Here is a 24082-nt window from a genome sequence, read left to right as displayed (position 1 = left end):
GTGACATCCTGCCACGTTTAATTATGATGAATAATATCAGAGATCACTATTATTAACTAGCCAGTGTTATGGGAGAAATAAGACTGTGACTGACTGAAGATTATAGCTCAGACTCTGACGCTCATAACTGATATGTTCATTTAACTAAAGCAAATGCTAACAAAAATTACTTCCCCTTATTTTTTAAACATATGGTATAATTTGTGTTTTCACTTTTCTGTCAACAAAGCAATTATTTTACATTCACTGAGCTTTAGGTACAAATGTTCGTCAACAATGCACAGACGATTTGAGCTTGTTATATGAGTTAATAGTGCTAACTGGTTGAAACGTTTTGTTGGGAAGCAGTCAGCAGAAGCAGAAAATGCAAAAGGCAAAAGCTGAGCAACATTTCAGTCAGAATTAGCAACACTGATGTAAACACATGCACAGATGTATGTATTTATATTCATATTCATATTCATATATATATATATATATATATATATATATATATATATATATATATATATTTTTTTTTCTACAAGGGGGCTACGCACCTAAGATTTTCACTCACCTTGCACCAATAAACGTGATTTGATTTGAGATGACCATGAGTTCAACAGTATTTGCAAACAGCCAGTGATCATTTCAATGGAGATTTTTTCTTTATTACTACTCTTTATTTCACTTTCATTTCTTTTTTATGTACAGTCTCCTCTGAAAGTTTTGGAATGACAAGGCCAATTCTTGTTTTGCTGCACAGTGAATTTTAAAAGAAGCAACTTAGAACATTTTTTTTTTTTTTTACTAATCCATTTTTTAAGTGAGTAAAAATACTGGAATGTGACTGACAGGTGTTTCTTGCTGCTCAGGTGTGCCTTGTTAGATTCACTGTTTAAACAATTAATAGCGCAGAATGTCTTCTCTTGGTTTGAGCCCCAGGTTTTTGCCTAAGAAGACTGCATTTAAAAGGGAATTCCACTGATTGTGGGGAAACTTTGAACAATTAAACAGTTAATATTTAAAGAAAGTCATTCAGAGTGGTTTGATGTGAAACACTCAGTTCTAGAGAAACTTACAGAGTCAGAATCGTTTACAGTGGTGGTGATAGGAACCAGACGTCCACCTCCAAAAGCTCCTTCAGAGAAAGTTATTACATGAAATGGTTATAAATACACTGCCTGATGACTGAGATGTTGTTTATGGTAGTTTTGTAATAAAATTTATGTCTAAAACATACGTTAATCAAATAATTTAAAACTATTTGTGGTGGAGAGATACATGAAGAGTGTTGTAAAGCAAAATAGCCCCCAGAGAAAACTATCTTTTTCAGATTAACCATATTACATACGTCACATTACATATATTACATATATCAACATTCCATAAAAACTCAGAAGACACGTGTAGGTTCACTGGTGGTTTTGGATAGTAAATAAAATGTCTATATATGTGTTGTAGTCATGGCAACCCCTGGTTCCTATCACCATGTTAACTGTTTATAGAATTATATGTTCCCTACAAAACCACCTCAAATCAGAACTGCTGTCCTCTGACTTGCTATTTTGCAAAGAAAATAGCGGTCCAGCAGTCTGGTGTGACCTTGGCTTTAGGCTACGCTCAGAAGGTGGAGCACATTCTGCAAAACGTTGAAGGAGCAGAGCGGATTTTAGTAAAATACAGACGCTCTGAATGGATCATCGATGAGACAGTCAGTTTGGGCTTTACATGCTGAAAACGCATTTTCCATGATCTGGAATTCAGCTTTAAGCAAAACAAGAAGTATTATTTTTTTATTATTTTATTGTTTTTTTTATTTTTACTCCTTATCATTCTGCTTTCAGATTTGTAATAGGCACTAGATATTTAACTCATCACTGTGAACTTCAAGAAATGGTTGGTTGGCCTTCACTTTCAGTGCGAAGACAAATTCATTCAATTCTTAGTTATATTCAGCTGGACGTTCCAATAGTATGGTCTGAATATGGTAAGGCAGCTTTTAGTTACAGTGTTCCATCTGCATGGAATGACCTGCAAAAACATTTGAAATTGAAACAATTTATTTCCTTGATTTTAAAATACTTGTTAAAGAACTGTGTCATTGTGTTTGTTCTTGTTCGGAAATTATTATTGACTCTGATTTGATTTTGTTGGTTGTGGTGGCGCTTCTTTGCTGATTGTTATGTGTGCTGCCTTCTTGGCCAGGACTCAACTGTAAAAGAGATTTTTAATCTCAGTGTGATTACCCTGGTTAAATAAAGGTAAAATAAATAAATAAATAAATAAATAAATAAATAAAATAAAAGCTATATTTTAGTGATGGTACAACTTTTGATATTTAATATTATTTAGCAAGCCGAATAAAACTAAATTAGTCCTCCAGTTCTCTTTACCACCTCTGTGATAATAGTCTTGGAATACCATCATGTTTATGCTAATCCAAAAGCATAAACAAAATGGCAAATTATATGCAAAAGAACTTTTTCAGTTTTTGCTTGGTTGTGTCATTAATTTTGGTTTCAGTCAAGAATTTTCAATCCGGTTCATCACTAGTTGCTAGCAGTTTTGTCTTTTCGGCCGTTGGCCCACTACAAACATTACAGAAAGTATTCAACATGCTGCCTACATAGATTTCAGCTACTTCCTGAAGCTCTGAAGCTTGGTGTAAACACATTTAGCTGTCTGCTGCTGAGCAAAGCAGTAAATTCTGTATCCTGAACTGTGCAGGTGCTTTAAAAACATGCTCTGCTGCTGTAACAATTTATTCCCTTATAACTCAAAATAAAAAACAGCCAGCAGAATAAAAACCCAACAAATATTTGTCCCTCGTGTGGTTATATTTGCAGAATGTACATAAATCATACCCATGCCTACAAGGAGCTAATTGCCCAGGGGGTTCTTTAGCATTGGAGCGAGTATGTGTTATATAAAGTAATTACTGCAGGTTAGGTGCTTTAAACAACGATTAAGGTGCAAAAAAAAGTGTCAAATGAATGAAATATTTGAAAAAATAGCTTAAAATGCTTGGAGGTAATCAGGATGGAGTGCTTCTTTGCCATTTTCAGCTCTATAGAGAGTTTTTAAATGAACAATACAGCTAAATACACTCATGGAATATACAACTGTATCAAGAAAGATCAAAAAAGCTGATTCTTTTCAACAACTTTACAATGTCTTGCATTATTTCTACACGCCTGAAGCAATAAAGCCAGCTCACATCCGGCTGGGGGGTGGGGTGGGGGGGTGGGGCGGTTTATAGCACTGAGAAAGCAATTGCCATACAAAGATTCATTATGTTTGCCACAATGCCTCATTATCCTTTCCATCGCAGCGGCGCATCCGAACAAAAGCAAAGCAGGCTCGAGTCTCTTCTGTGGAGCAGCAGATTACGGAGAAAACATGTCGGAGCCAACACACTACAATGTTAGCCACTGTAAGGTGGAGCGGAATGACGGATTAGCTTTGGATACAAAGCTCTGATTTAGTACGTGCAATGAATTCACAACGAAAACGCTTAATTTGAGTAGGTTAAACAAAGTGGAGACTCTAAAACGTGACGTTTGTCCTCATGTAATAAGCTGAAGTGGACCGCTCTTTAGACTGGGGACGCGCTTTGCCGGCTCTTGTGGGGCACTTAGAAAGCAATTCAATTTGAAGCAGCGTATAATTTAAACTGTGGGTAATCCACTAAATGTATTCCAGCAGGGAACCTGTAGAACCATTATTTCTGAAGCACAGCAGCAATGATGCTCTGTCCGACAATCCATATACTGGATCAACTCTAGCAAACTGTTCAAAACCATTTATCTGCACTTTCAGAATAAAGAAATAAGCCACAAGAGGCTGTGCATTACTGTGACTTTATAAGAGGGAAGGGTGTTCTTAGATACGACACAAAGCAGGTAAACCTCCTTCCCGGTGATAAAATCGCTGTAACGTGCGCTGTTGACTAGCTTTTATAAAAAGAAGGCCAACCTAAAATATGATACAACACACAATTCTTCAGAAATGTATTATGTTCCAGATCTTTGGAACACATTACTTTTAAACTTCCCTTTTTATACTTTTGTCTTGTGTATTTTTAATTGTAATTATTAATATATCTCCTTTTCTGCTATTTATTATCTGTTTATTTTATTTTTGAGTATCTTTTTTCCTCTTCATTCTCTGTATTTTACTTTGTATTGTGAAGCACTTTGATCTGCATTTTAATGTATGAAAGGTGCTACATAAACATTACTATTATTATTGATAATACTAATACTACTACTACTACTACTACTATTAATAATAATAATAATAATAATAATAATAACAATAATAATAACAATTATAACTAACAACAACAACAACACACAATAAAAAATCAACATAAACAAATATTCCACCAAGAAATGTAGTTCCTTCAAAGTATGGTTCATATCCTCCACTGCCAAACAACCACAGACTACTGAATGCAGAGAAGAATGTTCGGTCGCCCATCGCTGTACACTGCCGTCATTTCATGAAATGTTAACTTTTCGTCGTATAAAGATGAACATATAACACAGCATTGTTAAATGCAAAAACCTTCACTCTATAAGCACCTTTTGGTCACTAAATTACCACCGCAAGTCTTAATTAGCACCAAGCTAACGGCTCCCATCTTTTCACGCTGGGGCTGAATCTCAAACAGCTCCCTGCTCCCTACATAGTGCACTGTGTAGGAGTTTAAATACTGGACCCTGCAGCCCAACAGAGCAAAATAGAGCTAAGAAATAGTCATTTAGGTCTCAGACACATCCATACTTGACAAACAGTGCACTGTTTGGCTGTAGACATTTGACGCATGTAAACCATTCAAGTGACATTTTTAGACTATTATATTGCAGTTTTACAGTAAATCATGCCGTAAGTACTTTAATTCAAGCCTGTGATATCAATGAGGGAGTTGTTTAGGCTGTTTGCTATCTTTTAGCCTGATAGCTAGCTGATCAGCCTAGTTCTAGTTAAGAAAATAAGTTATCAGCCCCTCAGTTTAAAGAGAGCCAGGTTCTTACTTCATCAGTGCAGTCGGTGATCCATACGAGCAGCATTAGAGTCAAAGATTATTCATTAACAGAACATAGATTTTTTTTGAGACGTGGCGCAGTGATAGAGTTCAGTTGATGAGAGGCATATCTCGAGTATCAGTTGCTTCAAACATGGCTCAGCCAATCAAATATTTTATGAGCAAATAAATAGTTTAGCAGACAAAAGTTGTACTATGCATATTTAAGTACATACAAAATAAATTAATTCAATATACTCAATATACATAATTTTAACAGCAACTGCACTTTGCACCATGTGAAACCTTTATGATGAATGGACCAACAGAAACACTAAAAAAAAAAAAACACTCTGAATATAATCTTGTTACTCACATTAAAACTAAAGATTGTTTATATATTTTTTTGACATAGACGATATATTAAATATATGTAAGTACCTATATGTAATAATGTATGTAATATGTATGTCCCACACATATTATACATGTGTAAGTATCTGATTTTATATATATATATATATATATATAAATAATCAGTCCTGACAGCAGGACAGTAACAGGATTATGGCCAGACAAATAATGAGCAGCTAAAACAGTAATAATGATGTTGTTGCTCATTAAAATGCGTGAGGAGTAGCCTGCTCATTGGCTGAGGTTGCCATGGACATGACATTTGAACATCTCACCATGAAAGCTACAGCATCTGTAATCAGTGAGCTTTTTAATCAGACAGATTTTACTGATATGTACCAAATGTAATGCGAGTATAACAGTTATAAATCGGAAGATTTACAGTCTCGCTTTGAAAACACTTAAACATTCAGGAGTAAGTACAGTTTATAATATGAACACTGACCAGCAAAGGTTTGGGAACATCTAGTCTTCTTTTGAAATCTTAATGTTTTCACTGCATGGGCTCCGCAAACTGTACCAAAGTATCTTCTTTGTCAGTGAGTATAATTATTTTATTTTATTAATATTAGAATTATTTAAATATAATGTTTTAAGATAGCACATCAATTTTTGTAATCAAAAAAGATGGCTGTACTTTCAAGTGGATAACTGTATCCAGTCAGCATGGAAGCTGCTCACAGACCAATTTACAGTAAATTCAAGTATAACAGAGAAAATGTGGGCAATAATGGTGAAATCTTGGGCTGTTTGAGGCTGTAATGTCAAACGTACCCAAGCATGTAATGGATTCTACTAAGGTTTTTCCTGTTTTCCATCTTCTAAAGCAGGTAGAGCTGCTATATGCAGGATTAACTCCACGGCGAATCCTCTGTGTTTGCTAACACTCACAGCTGAAGCTAAAGACAATTAAGCGAATTCTTTACTCTTTCAGGTGAAGATAATGCTGCCCAGCACTACGTGACCAATACGTGCAACAGAATGTAAACTAGCACAGTATGTTTATTCGTTGATTACTATTTTTTGAATTATTACTTTGAGAGTTCGATATAAGCTAACAGAATCTAGCGCTATTAACATGCATGCTAGCAGCTCAAATTTTTACACTCAGAGGAAAAAAATTTATCTTTGTTTGATTCTACTCACAATTCTGTGTAAATGTAGACAACAGATCAGTTTCATATCATTCAATAAGGTAAGCTAACTAGCTTAACTAATTAGCCAAATTAGACACTTTAGAGTGACAACAAATGACCACAAAGACCATTAAAAAACTAATCATTGTTATTAGAAATGGTTCCAGGTATCTCTGGAGCAGGTGGAAAATGAACTACACACTTAAAAAATGATGGTTCTTCAAGGGTTCTTTGCATCGTGAAAGGGTTCTTCAGAGTGATGGAGAATGTGTTGCATATGGATCTATATAGCACCAAAAAGGGTTCTGCTATTGTTACAGGTTTAAATGCTGTAACAATAGAAGAACTCTTGTTGGTGCTATCCAGAACCCTTTTCAAAAAAGTTATATGTAGAACCATCTATAGCACATTCTCCATCAATCTGAAGAACGATTTCACCATGCAAAGGATTGTCTGAGTGTTCAGAACCATTTTCTTTATTAAAGAACTATCGAAGAACCATCACCTTCAAGAGTGTAGGAGTAGAACTGTAAGACCAGTTGGTTCCTGTGTTGATTACTTTTTGAATATGCAGTGTGGAAAAAAAAACACCCTCATAAAGTGAATGTTTCCGTCTTAAACCCTGCAGTGAAATGTGCGGCTGGTGCAGCTTCATCCTCTAAACCCACATCTGTGTCAGAACTGAACAGATTGTAGCATTTGAAGCTGTTAAGTTAGCATGCTAAACTGTGCTACATGCTACTATTACAGTACATCACTAGCTTAGCCAGGATGCTATCAGCTCTTTGACTCTACACACCATATTTGACAGTTTATACTGCCATCATTCATCTGCTTTAGCTAACTGCACATCTCAAACAATAAGTTTGACATGTTCTGTATTTCATGGAGGCTTTTTGGATCGAGTTAGTCTGGGTCTTCACTCCAGACCTTTTCGCCCTGGGAGACCCTAACAGGAGCATATTGCTCCCGACGACTTGGCTCTGAAGATCCCTAGACCACATAAGCCCTTCCGCCACGACAAGGCCCCGATCCAGGAAAAACGGACACAGAAGATCATGTACCCTGCCCGGGAGAGGGTCACTGGGACCTACCCCTGGAGCCAGGCCTGGGGGTAGCGTCCCTCGGCGAGCACCTGGTGGCCGGGCAGCCCACGTAACCCGGCCTGGCTCAGCCCGAAGAGGCAACGTGGGGGGACCATGTGGGCCACCACCCGCAAGGTCCAGCATGGGGGAGCGGTGCAGTGCCGTACAGGCAGTGGGAGATTGCAGGGGGGCCCTTGGTGGCCTAGGCCCCTGTGGCAGAAACTGGCTCTTGGTACGTGGAATGTAACCTCACTGGGGGGAAGGAGCCGGAGCTTGTGCGGAAGGTTGAGAGGTACCAACTAGATATAGTTGGGCTCACCTCCACCCACAGTGTCGGCTCTGGAACCAAACTCCTGGATAGGGGTTGGTCCCTCTCCTACTCAGGGGCTGCACAAGGTGAGAGGTGCGGGGCGGGTGTGGGGATACTCACGAGTCCCCAGCTGGCGGCAGCGCAATTGGAGTTTGTCCCGGTGGACGAGAGGGTCACCTGAATGCGCATTAAAATCGCAGAGAGGAAAACTCTGACTGTTGTGTGTGCTTATGCACCAAACAACAGGTCGGAGTATTCAGGTGGGCGGGGTTCTGGAAAGGGTCCTGCCTACAGACTCCATAGTCTTACTGGGAGACTTCAATGCTCATGTTGGCAATGACTGGGAGACCTGGAGAGGCGTGATTGGGAAGAACGGCCTGCCCAATCTAAACCCGAATAGTGAGTTGTTATTGGACTTGTGTGCTAGGCATGGATGGTCCATAACGAACACCAAGTTCCAACCCAAGGATGTTCATAAGTGTACGTGGTACCAGAGCTCCTTGGCTGAAAGGTCAATGATCGACTTTGTTGTCGTTTCATCTACTCGGGACCGTATGTTCTGGACACTCGGGTGAAGAGGGGTGCTGAGCTGTCGACTGATCACCACCTGGTGGTGAGTTGGATCAGATGGCAGGGAAGACTAATGGTCAGACCCGGTAGGCCCAAGCGAATAGCGAGGGTGTGCTGGGAATGACTGCCGGAGGCCCCTGTTCGGAATGATTTAAACTCCCACCTCCGGGAGAGCTCTCTCATGTCCGGCAGGAGGTAGGAGACATGGAGTCTGAATGGACCCTGTTCAAAACCTCCATTGTGGAAGCTGCCAGGCATGGCTGTGGCCAAAAGCTTGTGGGTGCCTGTCAGGGCGGTAACCCAAGAACCACCTGGTGGACACCGGTGGTGAGGGAGGCCGTCAAGCTGAAGAAAGAGGCCTTTAGGGACTGGATGGCCCGGAGGACTCCCGACTCAGCAGATAGGTACCGACAGGCGAAAAAAGGTGGCAGAAGCAAAATCCAGGGTGTGGGAGGAGTTTGGTGAAGCCTTGGAAAAACACTTTCGGTCGGCCTCAAGGAGGTTCTGGACAACCGTCCGGCGACTCAGGAGCGGTCGGGGTGGCTGCGCCCAAGCTGTATTTGGCAGGGGTGGAGAAACTCTGACTACAAATGAGGATATTGTCGGTCGGTGGAAAGAGCACTTCGAGGCACTCCTTAATCCGGGAGACATCAAATCAGATTTATTGTCACATCACAAGAGTACAGGGACACAGGTGAGTGAAAAACTTGAGTGCGAGTTCCACAAATTATGCAGAGAACAGTATTTACACATAGATAAACAAAACTATAGATAGGATAGAAGAATAGATAAAACCAATTTAACTAAAATATATACATATAATCTTACACAATAACTTAAAAATAATAATATTGCACCGAGACATATAATATTGCACTGGGAATGTAGAGTGAGTGTAATCAACTATATACTATATATAGTAATGGATATTACAATGCTATGTAGATGTGCAAGTAATCACACTAGGTGTGGAGGTAGAAGATGGTACAGTAGGTGGCAGAGTATTTAGTAAAGTGCAAGGTACAGGAAGTTAAGTGGAAGCGCAGGGGGAGAGTATTGTCTTTGGATAGGTATTCAAAGTCCAGCTATGCAAGTAAAGTGCGGGAGTACAGTGGGTGCACGTACGTGTAATGGGAAGGGTTGGGCTGGGCAGAGCAGTGATTACTGGCTGTTCAATAGCCTGGTTGCATGGGGGAAGAAGCTGTCTTTGAGCCGACTGGTTCTGGCTTTTAAGCTTCTGAGCCTCCTACCACTCGGCAGCTGAGAGAACAGACAGTGACTAGGATGGGAGGGGTCCTTCATAATCCTTCTGGATTTCCTCAGGCAGCGACTGGTGTATAAATCCAATAGGTTAGGGAGCTGAACCCCGGTGATGGACTGTGCTGTCCGCACCACCCTCTGCAGAGATTTCCTCTCACGAACAGTACAGTTCCCGTACCAGGTGGTGATGCTGCCCGTCAGGATGCTTTCCACAGTGCAGGTGTAGAAGGTCTTAAGGATGCTGGGGTTCAGGCCAAACCTCCTCAGCCTTCTGAGGAAGTAGAGGCGCTGGTGGGCCTTCTTCACCACCTGTGAGGTGTGCACTGCCCATGTCAGGTCCTCGCTGATGTGAACACCGAGAAACTTAAAGCTGCTGACCCTCTCTACCGCAGTCCCATTGATGGAAATCGATGGGTGTACTCTCTCCTGCTTCCTGAAGTCCACGATCAGCTCCTTGGTCTTACTGACGTTTAGAGAGAGGTTATTCTCCTGGCACCAGTTTTCCAGGATTTTAACCTCCTCTCTATAGGCCGATTCATCGTTGTTGGAGATCAGGCCCACAACTGTTGTGTCGTCAGCAAACTTTATGATGACGTTGGAGCTGTGTCTAGCAGTGCAGTCATGGGTGTACAGGGAGTACAGGAGCGGGCTGAGCACACAACCCTGGGGGGCTCCGATGTTGAGGGTCAAAGAGGAGGATGTGATACTTCCCATCCTTACCACCTGCCGTCGGTCCGTCAGGAAGTTCAGGATCCAGCTGCACAGTGTGCTGTTCAGACCCAGATCCCGGAGCTTGCAGTCGAGCCTCGAAGGAACGATTGTGTTGAATGCTGAACTGTAGTCTACAAACAGCATTCTCACATACGTGTCCTTCTTTTCCAGGTGGGAGAGGGCAGTGTGCAGGGTCAGGGCGATTGCATCGTCGGTGGATCTATTCCGCCTATATGCAAATTGCAGTGGGTCCAGGGTGGCAGGCAGTGAGGAACAGATGATATCTCTGACCAGCCTCTCAAAGCATTTGCTTGCGATGGAGGTCAGGGCAACAGGTCGCCAGTCGTTCAGACAGGTAATACTAGCTGTCTTTGGAACTGGCACAATGGTGGCTAGTTTGAAACTAGCTGGCACGACCGAGAGAGACAGTGAGGTGTTATAGATGTCTGCAAAAACTCCTGCTAGTTCCCTGTAGCAGGCTTTAAGCACTCTCCCGGGAATGCCATCTGGTCCTGCTGACTTGCGTGGGTTCACCCTCTTGAAGGCTTTGCACACATCAGCTACGGAGACGGAGGGGGCGTTGGGATCAGCGGTGGGCGGGGCGCTCTCCAGTGGTGCTGCGGGAATTCCGTCGAAGCGAGCGTAGAAGTTATTAAGCTCGTCCGGCAGATCAGCGCTGGTACTGGGCAGAGTGCGAGAGGCAGTTTTATAGTCAGAGATTGTATTTAACCCCTGCCATAAGCTTCGTGTGTTGGCTGTGTTGAACTGTGCTTCCACTTTCATTCTGTACGCACGTTTAGCTGCTCTGATGGATTTACGGAGAGCGTAGTTGGATTGCTTGTACTCCTCCGTATTTCCCGCTCTGAATGCAGCGCTGCGTGCGCTGAGGGCGGAGCGAACCTCACAGTTCAGCCAGGGCTTCTGATTGGGGTAAACGCGGACTTGTCTGCAGGGCACTACGTCATCAACACACTTGCGTATGAAGGCGGTGACTGTGTCTGCGTACTCGTCCACGCTGCCCGACGAATCACGGAACATTTCCCAGTCCACATGATCAAAACAATCCTGCAGCATAGCGTCTGATTGGTCAGACCAGCGGCGCACCTCCCTGGTAGTGACCGGCCCCCGTTTCAGCTTCTGCCTATAGGTGGGCAGGAGCAGGATGGAGGAGTGATCTGATTTGCCGAACGGGGGTCGGGGGAGGGATTTGTAACAGTTCCGGATGCTGGAGTAAACATGGTCTAAAATCCTGTCTTTCCGAGTGAAACATGTTACGTGCTGGAATAATGTCGGACAGTAGGTTCGCAGGTTATTCCGATTAAAGTCCCCCGCAACAATAAGTGCAGCCTCCGGGCGCGCGGTCATCTGCTTGCTGATAGCCTCGTGTAGCTTCCCGAGCGCGAGGTCCGAGTCCGCCTGCGGGGGGATGTACACCGCGGCCAGACAGAGTCCCATTATCTCACGGGGCAGCCACGCCGGCCGGCAAAACACGATGAGATATTCCAAATCCGGCGAGCAGAAAGACTCGATGAAATGTACATTCCTCCGATCACACCAAGCGTTATTGATCAGAAAACATACACCTCCTCCTTTGCTTTTCCCGGAGAGCTGCTTGGTTCTATCGGCGCGGTGCAGAGAGAACCCGGCGGGTTCGATGGCATTATCAGGGACCTCATCAGATAACCACGTTTCTGTGAGGCAGAGAACGCTGCAGTCCCGGATCTCTCGCTGGAAGGCGACCCGTGCATGAAGCTCACACAACTTGTTTTCCAAGGACTGCACGTTAGCCAGTAATATGGTGGGAAGAGGCGGCCGATGGGCACGGCGTCTGAGTCTGACGAGCACGCCGGCTCTCTTGCCTCTTTTCCGGCGTCTTCGACGGGTGCGTGGCCGGGCGGCCCAGATGAGTGGCGCCTCTCCAGTGTTAGTAAACAAGGGATCGGCGTTATGGAACTCAAAGTCCGGTTTCCGGTGAGTGATCGACGATCTGATTTCCAGAAGTGTTTGTCGGTCGTAGGTGATAAAACCAGTAACATTTAGTGCAAAAAGAGTTAAAAACAAACACAAAAACAACAAAAAACTGCAAAAGTAAGCGGGAGCTCGCAACACGGCAGCCATACTCGGCGCCATCTTGAAATAAACTCCCTCACGGGAAATGCCTCCCTCACGGGAGTCAGGGCCAGAGGCCTCTGGCGTGTCAAGCTCCATTTCCCTGGTAGAGGTCACTGAGGTAGTTGGCAAGCTCTTCAGTGGCAAGGCACCGGGGTGGATGAGATTCATCCGGAGATGCTTAAGGCTCTGGATATTGTGGGGCTGTCGTGGCTGACACGCCTCTGCGATGTTGCATGGACCTCGGGAACGGTACCCTTGGACTGGCAGACCAGGGTGGTGGTCCCTATTTTTAAGAAAGGGGACCGGAGGGTGTGTGTCAACTATCGGGGTATCACACTGCTCAGCCTCCCTGGGAAAGTCTATGTCAAGGTGCTGGAAAGGAGACTTCGACCAATAGTTGAACCTCAGATTGAGGAGGAACAATGCATATTCCGTCCTGGCCGTGGAACAATGGACCAGCTTTTCACCCTCTCGCGGATTGTTGAGGGGGCATGGGAGTTTGCCAACCCAGTCTACATGTGTTTTGTGGATTTGGAGAAGGCTTATGACTGTGTTCAAGATATCTTGTGGGAGGTCCTCTGGGATTATGGGGTGCCGGGGTTACTACTCCGGCCATTCAATCTCTGTACGGCCGGAGTGAGAGCTGTGTTCGTATACTCGGCATTAAGTCGGACTCTTTCAGTGTTAGCGTTGGACTCCGCCAGGGTTGTGCCCTGTCTCCACTCCTGTTCATGATATTCATGGACAGAGTGTCAAGGTGTAGCCGGGGTCAGGAGGGCATTATGTGTGGAGGCCGGAGGGTGGTGTCTCTGCTATTTGCAGATGATGTTCTTTTGGCTGGAAGTCTGAGTCCATGGTCTTAGCCCAGAAAAGGATGGCATGCCCACTCCAGGTAGGGGGAATGGACTTGCCCCAGGTGGAGGAGTTTAAGTATCTCGGGGTCTTGTTCATGAGTGATGGGAAGAGGGATCGTGAGATCGACCGCAGGCTGGGACAGGCGGCAGCAGTAATGCGGTCTCTGTACTGGACTTTAGTGGTGAAGAGGGAGCTGAGCCATAAGGCGAAGCTCTCTGTTTACCGATCAGTCTACATCCCCACCCTCACCTATGGTCAAGAGCTGTGGGTGACGACCGAAAGAATGAGATCACGAATACAAGCGGCAGAAATGAGCTTTCTTCGCAGGGTGGCGGGCTACACTCTATTTGATAGGGTGAGGAGCTCGGCCATCCGGGAGGAGCTCAGAGTAGAGCCACTATTCCTCCACATTGAGAGGTGCCAGCTGAGGTGGTTTGGGCATCTGATCCGGATGCCCCCTGGACGCCTCCCGGTGGGGGTGTACCAGGCACGGCCTACTGGAACAAGACCCCAGGGTCGTCCTAGGACCTGCTGGAGGGATTATACCTCCAAGTTGGCCTGGGAGCGGCTTGGGGTCCCCGGGAATGAGCTGGAGGAAGTTGCGGGGGACAGGGTCTCCCAACTGCTACCGCGACCCTATCTGGACTAAGCGGTTAACGATGATGATGATGATGTTCTGTATTATTATGTTTTATGTCACCATGTTGTAATTAGTATATTTTAGTAAACTGGACCATGATAGGTTCAAGCTGAAGCTCATTATGTACTAAACTAAGCTGCTATGTAGCGTCCCACGAATCACTTTTTCTGAATATACAGAGAAAGTCTGTGTATTCAATGATAAAATGTGAACTCTGCGCTATAAGAACACATTTAATACAAATGCCAGTCTACAGTCATAATAAGTATGGGGTAAAGTGTGTTTTTGCCAGTAAAACCACCATATAAATCACTCAAATAAATGCAAATAAATAAGTACAGTTTATTTGCTGCATTTGCCATGTCTGTATGCAATACAGGCCAATTTTAAAAGAGTAGTTGATATCTTGTGAGCTAGTTTAAAGTACAAAGTTTGGATCCAGATTTCTCCTAGATGCCTCCAGCCATCACATGGAGTCACTCAACTTCATTAATAGCACTACTGATTTAATTTAATGAAGTATTGATTTGCCAACATTGAATGATGATTATAATTATTACTGGGCTGCCATGATGAGAGGTTGGGAAATGGATCAACAAAAACTTTGACATGCATAAAATCACTACATATCGTACATTTGTAATACTGCTGTTTTTTTGAGCCAATAAACACTTACTGACAAGATGATTCGCATTTTTAAATACCATTTTCTCAGGCGTCTAAAACGTTTGCCATAAGAAAGCCATCCAAGAAGAGTTAATCAGAAGAAAGCAGAAGTTCTGTTTTCGTGCACAACCCTGCAGTGGTTTAGTTTATCACAGTTCAGCTCTGTGCTGATGCTTTGTGTGTATTTATCTTTAACACTATAAATATTGATAATTGACAGTTTTCTTTTTCAAACTATAGTAAAATTCACATATTGAAGCTTTTTTGGTACAAATGTTGTTTAAACACCTGATATCTGAGTGCTGACATCACAACAAGGGGATAAAGTGGGCATGGCCTTCCTGAGATAGAACTAATATCGACACAAGCATTTACATGTGTGATAGTTTTCCTCTAAAATAAACTTTTGACAGGCAGCATACATGTATATACGGTATATAAACTTTAAGACTAAAATGACATGGGTATTCAAAAACTTCAGTAAGACTATTCTAATCCGCAAAATCCTACTGTCCTCTCCATCCCTCAGTAAAAAGGACTCGTACTGAGCAATTGATTTTGTAACCACGGGCCACACCAATCACTCTGAAGGCCAAATCAATATGCCAATCTCTCCGCCATTTACCCTCCGTCCACTGCACTAAGACACCAAAGACAGTCGTCTCTATGACCACAGCAAATGCAGAACAGCACAACCACTTATTGGCCATTTTTAATCAGAAACACCTACAAAAAAGTTAGAGACCACCTTCAGACGTTTGAGTGTTCAGTGTGTCACTCTCTACCTTTATTCCAGCTTTCATTCTTTTCAGGAGACTAACTTTCAGTTATTCAAAAAAAACCTCCAAAGTTCAGTCTTAGAAGTTGGTTGATCATTTTCTGAAGTAATCAATACATTCAGTGATGATGAGGTCTGGACTCTGGGGTGGTCAGTCCATTGTTCAGCTTCTTTGTTTGATGTGTCTGTCTCCTTTTCTCAGTGAGGCTTCTTGACAGCTACACATCATTTCAGACCCATAGCGCTGAGTCGTCTTCTCACAGTGGAAGGATGGACAGAAACACCTGTGGATGTTTTCAGATCTGAAGCAGCTTAATTTTCTCCTCTCTCTCAAAGATGAAAGCTGTAAGTGCTGTTTATCTGATGTGGGCAGTTCTGGTGTCTTCCAGGTCTTCCAGGTGGTTGACACATCAAACAAAGAAGCTGAACAATGGACTGACCACAACACCACAAGAGTCCAGACCTCAACATCACTGAATGTGTTTGATTGCTTCAGAAAATGATCAACCAGCTTCTAAGACTGACCTTGGGAGGTGTGTCTGCAGATTTCTTTGAGAAACTGAAAGTTAGTCTCCTGAAAAGGATGGAAGCTGGAGTAAAGGTAAAGAGTGACACACACACAGCTGCGATTAGATTTAGCTGTTGTGTAAATTTCTGTTAAATGTTTTCAGATTTTTTTTTCCTGGCACTACAAAGTGAATAACTTATACTTAGCGACTGTTTTGACTGGAAATTAAAAAAAAAATGAAGGGTGGTCTCTCACTTTTGCATAGTACTGGGATTACATAATTCATTTCCAGTCTGTAAAGGACAGGCTCGAGTCTGCACTTCTGACTTTTTTTGTTTCAGCTTCAAACACAACATAAACAGCAAAACTGTAAACACTGTACGCACTACAATAACTTTTTATCAAACTCAGATCATAATAAAATTTCTCCTTATCTACTTGCAGACACTAATATAGTCTGGATTGAGAGTTTAGAATCTGCACTTTCCACATAATTTCTCCGCTTTTTTCACTGAACTACGAGTCAGAAATAATTCATACAAAACTACAGCATGTATTTGTTATCGCCAGAAATAAATACTGGGCAGCCCACACTGCTGAAAGAGAATGAACCAAAACAAAGAACGCACTAGACTTTCAACCAACTCCAGCTCCTGAGGGGGCACTACAACCACACTTCTTTCCAAACAAAGACTAAGCCTAGTCTCAGTCTGCAATCCCCTCAGGCTCTGTAATGTGGTCTGAGTTAACACCTGAACTGTGTATGGAAAATAAGCCTTAAAGGTCAGATATCGCTGCTACTGTTCCATCTACACTCTCTTTCAAGTATCAACAGAAGACTGAACGTCCATGCAGATGGTACAGCACAGATTTAACACCAAATAAACTGTAAAAGTGATAAACTACACTACTCTTAAAGATGGTTCTTTAACAGTCTTTAGTTGAAAAAAAGGTTCTACATAGAACACTCAAACAACCCTTTGCATGATTAAAAGGTTCTTTGCATCATGAAATTGTTCTTCAGATTGATGGAAAACGTGCATGAATGTGCTATAGACGGTCCCATATAGAACCTTTTTGAAAAGGGTTTTATATAGCACCCAAAAGTGTTCTTCTATTGTTAAGCTTGACTTTCATAAAAATGGTGAAAGAACCCTTTTAAGTGCTATATAGAATAATTTTTAAAAATCTATAACACATTTTTCATCAGTCTAAAGAACAATTTCATGATGCAATCATGCAAAGGGTTCTTTGAGTGTTCATGGTTCTATATAGGAACATTTTCTTTACTAAAGAAGCATCGAAACTATCTTTTTTGAGAGCGTACACTGAAACATATGTATAAAAAGTGTAGTGATAGAAGAGGAGGGTAAACTTTAGCAACCTCGCTTTATGATTCCCACATTTAGGGAATCATATGCCTTCAAAGAGGGACAATTATTTATTATCGCCCACCCCTAATTCTTCAGTGATATGACACTTAAGTCAGCTATTCGCCAGCTTCTTGTTTGAATTTTCTGGTACCACCTTAAATGGTGCAGCAGTTCTGATGCCTGAGGTGCCAGAATGTAACTGCCGCACTATTAAAAGTGGAATGGGAGATTTAGCTAGCTAGCTACTGAGACATCAGCTACTACCAATGATTTTTTATGCTTGTGATGAAGAAAAGGACCATAATACACTGAAACTACATTAAACTAAGATAATACAATGGTTATCATAATTTTTAAGAGAGAAAACTCTCACATTTGTGGGTTTCTTTGGTCGCTTGAGCAGCCATCTTGCCAGTTTTTATGTTTGCAGAGGGGTAGGGCTGAGTGGTAGGGGCAAGGGGTGAAATGGGATTGGGCCTTAGTATTTGACAATATGCCCATATAAGGGTGTAAGCAGTTGCTTACTATGGGGAAAAATTGGGCAGCATTCTCGAAATTTGCTGCCGTTGCCCCCTGTACAACACAAATGCTCCATAGCAGATACATTTAGACACATTTAGTCAGATATTTCTCAGTGGATGTTATAAAAATGTTCAACAACTAAATGACAAACAAAATTAAATACTGATCATTGATACTAAAACTCAGAGAAAGCTGCTTTATAAGAATCTCAGCCTTTTAGCTTCATATACCAAACATGAAGTAAGAAACCAGGGTGTGATCTTAGACTTTTCACTCCACAATTATTACTGTCAGACTGTAAAAACTACACACAGCAGATTCATACTGGTTTAAAATTGCTCCACAATTACTACTGTCAGACTGTCAAACTACACACACACACACACACACACACACTCACACACACACACACACACACAGCAGATTCATACTGGATTAAAATCGCTCCATAATTATTACCGTCAGACTGTAAAACTACACATGCTGCAGATTCATGCCGGATTAAAACCGCTCCACAATTATTACCGTCAGACTGTAAAACTACACAAGCTGCAGATTCATACTGGATTAAAATCACTCCACAATTATTATTGTCAGACTAAAACTACACACTATACAGATTCATACTGGATTAAAATCACTCCATAATTATTACCATCAGACTGTAAAAACTACACACTCTACAGATTCATACTGGATTAAAGTCACATATCTTGTTGCTAATCACTTAAATTACAGTAAAATGTCCCAGAAACATCCTAATACTCCAATATATCTTTAAATGTCTAAAACATGTCATTTTACATGTTGTACTCTTGCAATGATGCATTTTGGTAATTTATTTAAACAAATACCTGTTACAGTCCACGTGGAGCAGCACGTGAGAGGCGCTGATGGTCAGGGCGATTTTATGCCACTGACCGTCGGCCAGTCTGTAAGGGAAGGTCTCCGAGCGCGGTTTTCCGTTGTGGCGGTAATGGTAGCGGATTTCCTCCCGAAGGCCACTGCTCTCCAGCTCAAAATAACTGCAGGTGGAAAGGACACAAGAGAAAACTGGATTTGAACTGCTGGTTATTTTTAAAAACACCTTCACAGACAAGAGCAGCCCAAGCTAATTCGAGGCTACCCCATGCTACAAGGCAATTAGCATGGTGCTAACTGCATCCCAAAGTCATCATACACTCACCTAAAACTGTGTGGAGGTGTTCAGTATCTCTAATAGTCTTGATTATGTGGTTTCTGACACTGTATGACACACTTATCTATAAACATGGACAAAAACATGTCAGCATATAGCTAACAACGGTAGCAGCCATTCTGGAGTCTGATTATATCTGTGCTTGTGTCCATTTTAACAGATAGCACTGCCACTAAACTATTCCTCTTAAGACTAAGAAAAAGTGTTCTTCTACTGATACAAGCTACACATTGTAACAACAGAAGAAACCGTTTTGATGCTATACAAATCCCTTTTCAAAAAGGTTCTCCATCAACCTCCATCAATCTGTAGAATGCTTTCACAATGCGAAGAACCCTTTAATCATGGGTTCTTTGATTGCTCATGGTTCTATATAGAACTATTTTCTTAACTAAAGAACCCTTGAAGAACCATCATTTTTAAGTGTGTACATTAGTTTTACTACTGCGGCCACAAAGCTAAAGAAGAAAACTTCAGACACCAAACAGAATTATGATAAGCCTTCGTAAGATTTCTCTATATCCAGATTCACAGACGCAGAAAATGCAGGCCACTGCAAAACTGATAAGAGACATGCATCAGCCAAATCAACCCTTTTACAACCTCCTTCCACTCAATGCAGGTGAGAGAATGGGTTGTTTCCTGTGTTTTTGAGTTCAGAACACACATAAAAACCTCCCATTTCCCTAAACTGCATGAAACGCTGACCAGCATGAACAGGCACAGTAAAACTGAAACAGAGCCTCCATTCAGAATCTCCATTTCAGCTGGGAGGAGCTTTCAGATCTGCCTTGGTTGGTGTGGTACATACGCATCTGTGTATGCATTTTTACAAAACGGACAGTTCCAGTCCTAAAATCTGATTGGTTGAGCCGCGTTCAAAGGCGTCGTAAAATCCATGATATACACACACCTATGTCCGCTTCACAACAACTGAGTTGTGTATTACTTGTGCTTCTCGCATGGAGCACCGAGTGTCCTGATGAAGTTAGAACCCATTTCTTGTTTAAACTGAGGGGCTGGCGACTTAGTTTTATAACTACAACTAGACACTAAGGATATCTGTTATCCATGCCAATCAAGCGGAGCCTGTGTTAACTCCACCCACATCACCACGCTGGTAATGTATCCACAGATTCAGAAAACTAGTCTTATCTCAGAAAGAATCAATTATACAGATTTACAGTCTAATTTACAAACAGCTTTGACTGAAAATTCAGAAGTGTTCTTCAAAAATGAATTGCGCATTAACTGCCCACTGGCTTCTGTTATAAACGTTAAAAAATTAACAGGTTTTCAGTTATTCTTTAAGCACAGAGAAAAGTGTTAAAGTTATTATCGGAGAATGGATTGAAAAATGCTTGTGTAATCATTTTAACTGTGGCACATCAAACATTCACTGATGTGTTTCACCATATTACAATCATCTTCCACAGTCACAATATAGTACAATACATAATACTTAGCAATATTATGGGGTCCTCTAATCCTTCAGAGACAAACAAAGGGATTAAAATCTTGAAACGCCCAATGAAAAATTAACCAATCAGGATTGTTCTTTCTGTGGTATCTAGGTTGATACAGCCAAGCTGCTCTCTCATTGGTTAGGACTTCAGGTGCTGGACAGAAGGCCTTACACGTTAGATTAACTACCAACATAATTAGGAAGTGACAGAATATATTACAATACATCACCTTCTTCAGTCACAATAAAAAGCAATATTACTAGTGGAGAACCTCTCATTTTTGTCTACTAAAACAAAATACATGACTGGAATTTTTAGTTTATTTTATTTAAAAGAATCATCATACTTGATTTTACCATTGCCAGTATTGCAATAATCCTCTTATTTCATTGTTAGGTTTGGCTGGAAACTAAAGAATTAAAATCAACTGCCATTGGTTAGGACTTCAGGAGCTGAAATGAAGGTCTTACATGTAAGACTAACTACTAACATTATGACAAAATGACAGAGAAATTGACCAATCATGCTTTGATTTACAATGAGTGGAGCCGGAAAAAATAGTCCTTCTGGAAGTTCTAGATAACTGACTGTGAATACAAGTCATACTCTAAGCAGGTTCTGGTTAGTTGTTAGGAATGGAAAACAGTGACATCAGCTCTATGTCGGAAATCTTTACTGAAAGAGTCACTGTAAAACTGATACATACAAGCTCAGATAATGATGTTATAATGTCTGTTACAAACTTGAAATATCTGTGTTTAATCTACAACAGCCAAAAAAAAAAATGTAATGTGCACAAGCATTACCTTAAATGCTAACATCCAATTAGTAATCCCACAGGGACACTAGCAGGAATTAGCATTACTGTAAAGCAAACTGAAGGCCCAGCTCTAGCTCACCACGAAATATCGTAGCAATATAGTGTGCCAGCCCTAATCTAACATATGCCCTGTAATTCTGAGTTCTGTACGGAATGTGAGGCTTTTCGGGCAGTTTAGAGCCGTGTGGTTCGCTCTGATGCAATGGGTTCCTCTCCCACCACGTGTAGCCTCCACAACAGCAGCAGTTTGAAAGCTGCGCTGACCATGTGTCAGGGCTAACAAGGTAGACTGGGGAGGCACACATCAATTTGTATTTGTTTCTCCGATCAGTGAGAGAGGGAGAAGAGAGCGAGCGCACAGAGAGGAGAGAGAGAGCGAGAGAGAAAGCGAGAGAGAGAGACAGAGAGACAGAGAGAGACAGAAAGAGACAGAGAGAGAGAAGCTTTTGATCAGCTCGGATAAACACAGCCAGAAAAGCTCAGACTGTTCATCCTTCCATCCAGGGATTCTTCCTCAGCAGAGACGAACGCTGCTTTATTTTCCCACCATCACCGCCACGTTTCACTCCGCGTTCCTTCCAAACAGACTTCATCCATATTAATGCCCACCGAAACACACACTACTCTGCGGAATACCAAACAAGGCCTCACAAACCAGGAGTTTTTTTTTTCTGTTTTTATTTTTTCTCCTCTCACAAACTCCTGATCCTGGTGAAATATTGAGGAAAAAACAGACAAACTTTTCCTTGTCAGTTTTGACAGGTCACTCAGCGCTGCTATTAGAAGTGGTACATATATACATTTCTATGATTGTGTAATGGTGTATACACAGTTGCATGTTTTAGAGAATGAGAAAAGACTAAAATGAAACTTATAATGCGGTCCATGTAAGACTGTTACTTTTTCCATTTACTTATAGTAATCCCTCTATGCATGCTCCGCCCACAAAATGTGTTTTCATCTGCTACAAATGTGAGGTTGGATAAGCTTTACAAAACACTGATTATTAATTTCATTCAAGTGGTGGGGCTGAACTGCTGTAGGCTGAATGGGCAGGGCTAAACTGCTGTAGGCTGAACGGGTGAGGCTAAACGGGCGTGGGCTAAACTGCTATTGGCTGAATGAGTGGGACTAAACTGCTGTAGGCTGAACGGGCGAGGCTAAACTGCCGTAGACTAAATGGTCAGGGCTAAACTGCTGTATGCTGAACGGTTGGGGCTAAACTGCTGTAGACTAAGTGGGTGGGGCTAAACTGCTGTAGACTAAGTGGGTGGGGCTAAACTGCTGTAGACTAAGTGGGTGGGGCTAAACTGCTGTAGGTTGAATGGTTGGGGCTAAACTGTTGTAGGCTGAACAGTCGGGGCTAAACTGCTGTAGGCTGAACGGTCGGGGCTAAACTGCTGTAGGCTGGACGGTCGGGGCTAAACTGCTGTAGGCTGAATGGGTGGGGCTAAACTGCTGTAAGGCTGAAAGTGTGGAGCTAAACTGCTGTAGGCTGAACTGGAAGCTGAATGGGTGGGGCTAAACTGAATGGGCAGGGCTAAACTGCAGCAGGCTGAACAGGTGGTTCATATGTAAATGTTTTCAACTATTTCTAATTAATCTATCAGTGTTCAAAAAAACTGAATGAAGCTGAACATAAACAAATTAGAATTATGCAAATGACATCATGCTAATTGGTGGTAAATATCTTCCATTCATTGTTAGCTATTAGGACACCCTTGATTGAAAAATGTTTTAAATGTTCAGAGCTTCTGAATCTTTGTGCTACTGAACTTTTCAGTCTGTTAGTGTCAGTATTTCAGACGTCAGGTCAATTAACCAGAAAGTTTGACGGACATAGCAAAAACAAGTTAAGAGCTCAGAACTAAGGGAGGAGGGACTTTCTCAGAATTCTGCGAACGGTCAGTTACTGACGCACTGCTGAAAGCGGAAATCCTGTTACAGCAGACAGCAGTTCATTAGGAGTCTACAGACGTCTGTGCGCTCGTGTGGAGTCTCAGCAGAGTTCCATGAAGAGGCCAGGTGTCTCAGCGCTATTTCTGGACCTCTGAGATGAGACTTTTTGGGCTACATTCTCCATCAGTCCTCTCCAATCCTGCCGAGACAAAACAAAAATAGAGGGGCAGCTGCTGAGGGGCTTCAGCACATTAATCTTAGTTTAATCACAGCAATATGGGCTTCCATTGACAGCAATAGTAAAGCGTTTGGGATCGACACCCATTTGTTTTTCATTAACCTGGATTAAACTAATTTAAGAGGGCTTGACAAAGCCAACTTCCTGTTCTCTGTTTTTTTTCCTTCTAGCCGTTTTTGTGCTGTATTCACAGAGCTAGAACCACATGACTGGTGGAAACTATATGCAGAGGTGGAAAGTAACAAATTACAGGTACAAATATTTTACTCGAATAAGTATATTTTTTCCCCTGTAACTGTACTTTAAGCAGAATTAAATAATAGCACTTTTGAGTTCATTTCTAATTCTTTTACTTCTCTAATTAAATTTTTTTTAACCCAACTTTTCTCCCCAATTTAGTCGTTTCCAAATCCACCTGCTAATTAGGACTCAATCACATGATACTATCAGTGCTAGGAGGGTGAAGGCTAACACAAACTTCCTCCAAGACATGTGAAGCCAGCCACCGCT

The 24082-nt window shown here is 42.0% G+C and overlaps 1 protein-coding gene across 1 annotated transcript in view; it reads right to left on the bottom strand.

The window, feature by feature from the left end:
- The window catches only part of LOC118819330 (protein kinase C-binding protein NELL1-like), a 377055-nt gene that overhangs the window by 258949 nt on the left and 94024 nt on the right, over window positions 1-24082 (bottom strand). Inside the window, exon 4 of the mRNA XM_036587069.1 lies at window positions 18806-18976. Within this exon, the coding sequence (XP_036442962.1) occupies window positions 18806-18976 (171 nt within the window). The remainder of the gene's footprint in view (window positions 1-18805; window positions 18977-24082) is intronic.

The sequence above is a fragment of the Colossoma macropomum genome, unplaced genomic scaffold, assembly GCF_904425465.1.
Source record: "Colossoma macropomum unplaced genomic scaffold, Colossoma_macropomum, whole genome shotgun sequence".
NCBI lineage: Eukaryota > Metazoa > Chordata > Actinopteri > Characiformes > Serrasalmidae > Colossoma > Colossoma macropomum.
The sequence above is the reverse complement of the archived record's forward strand: the minus strand, read 5'-3'. Positions and strand labels throughout refer to the sequence as shown.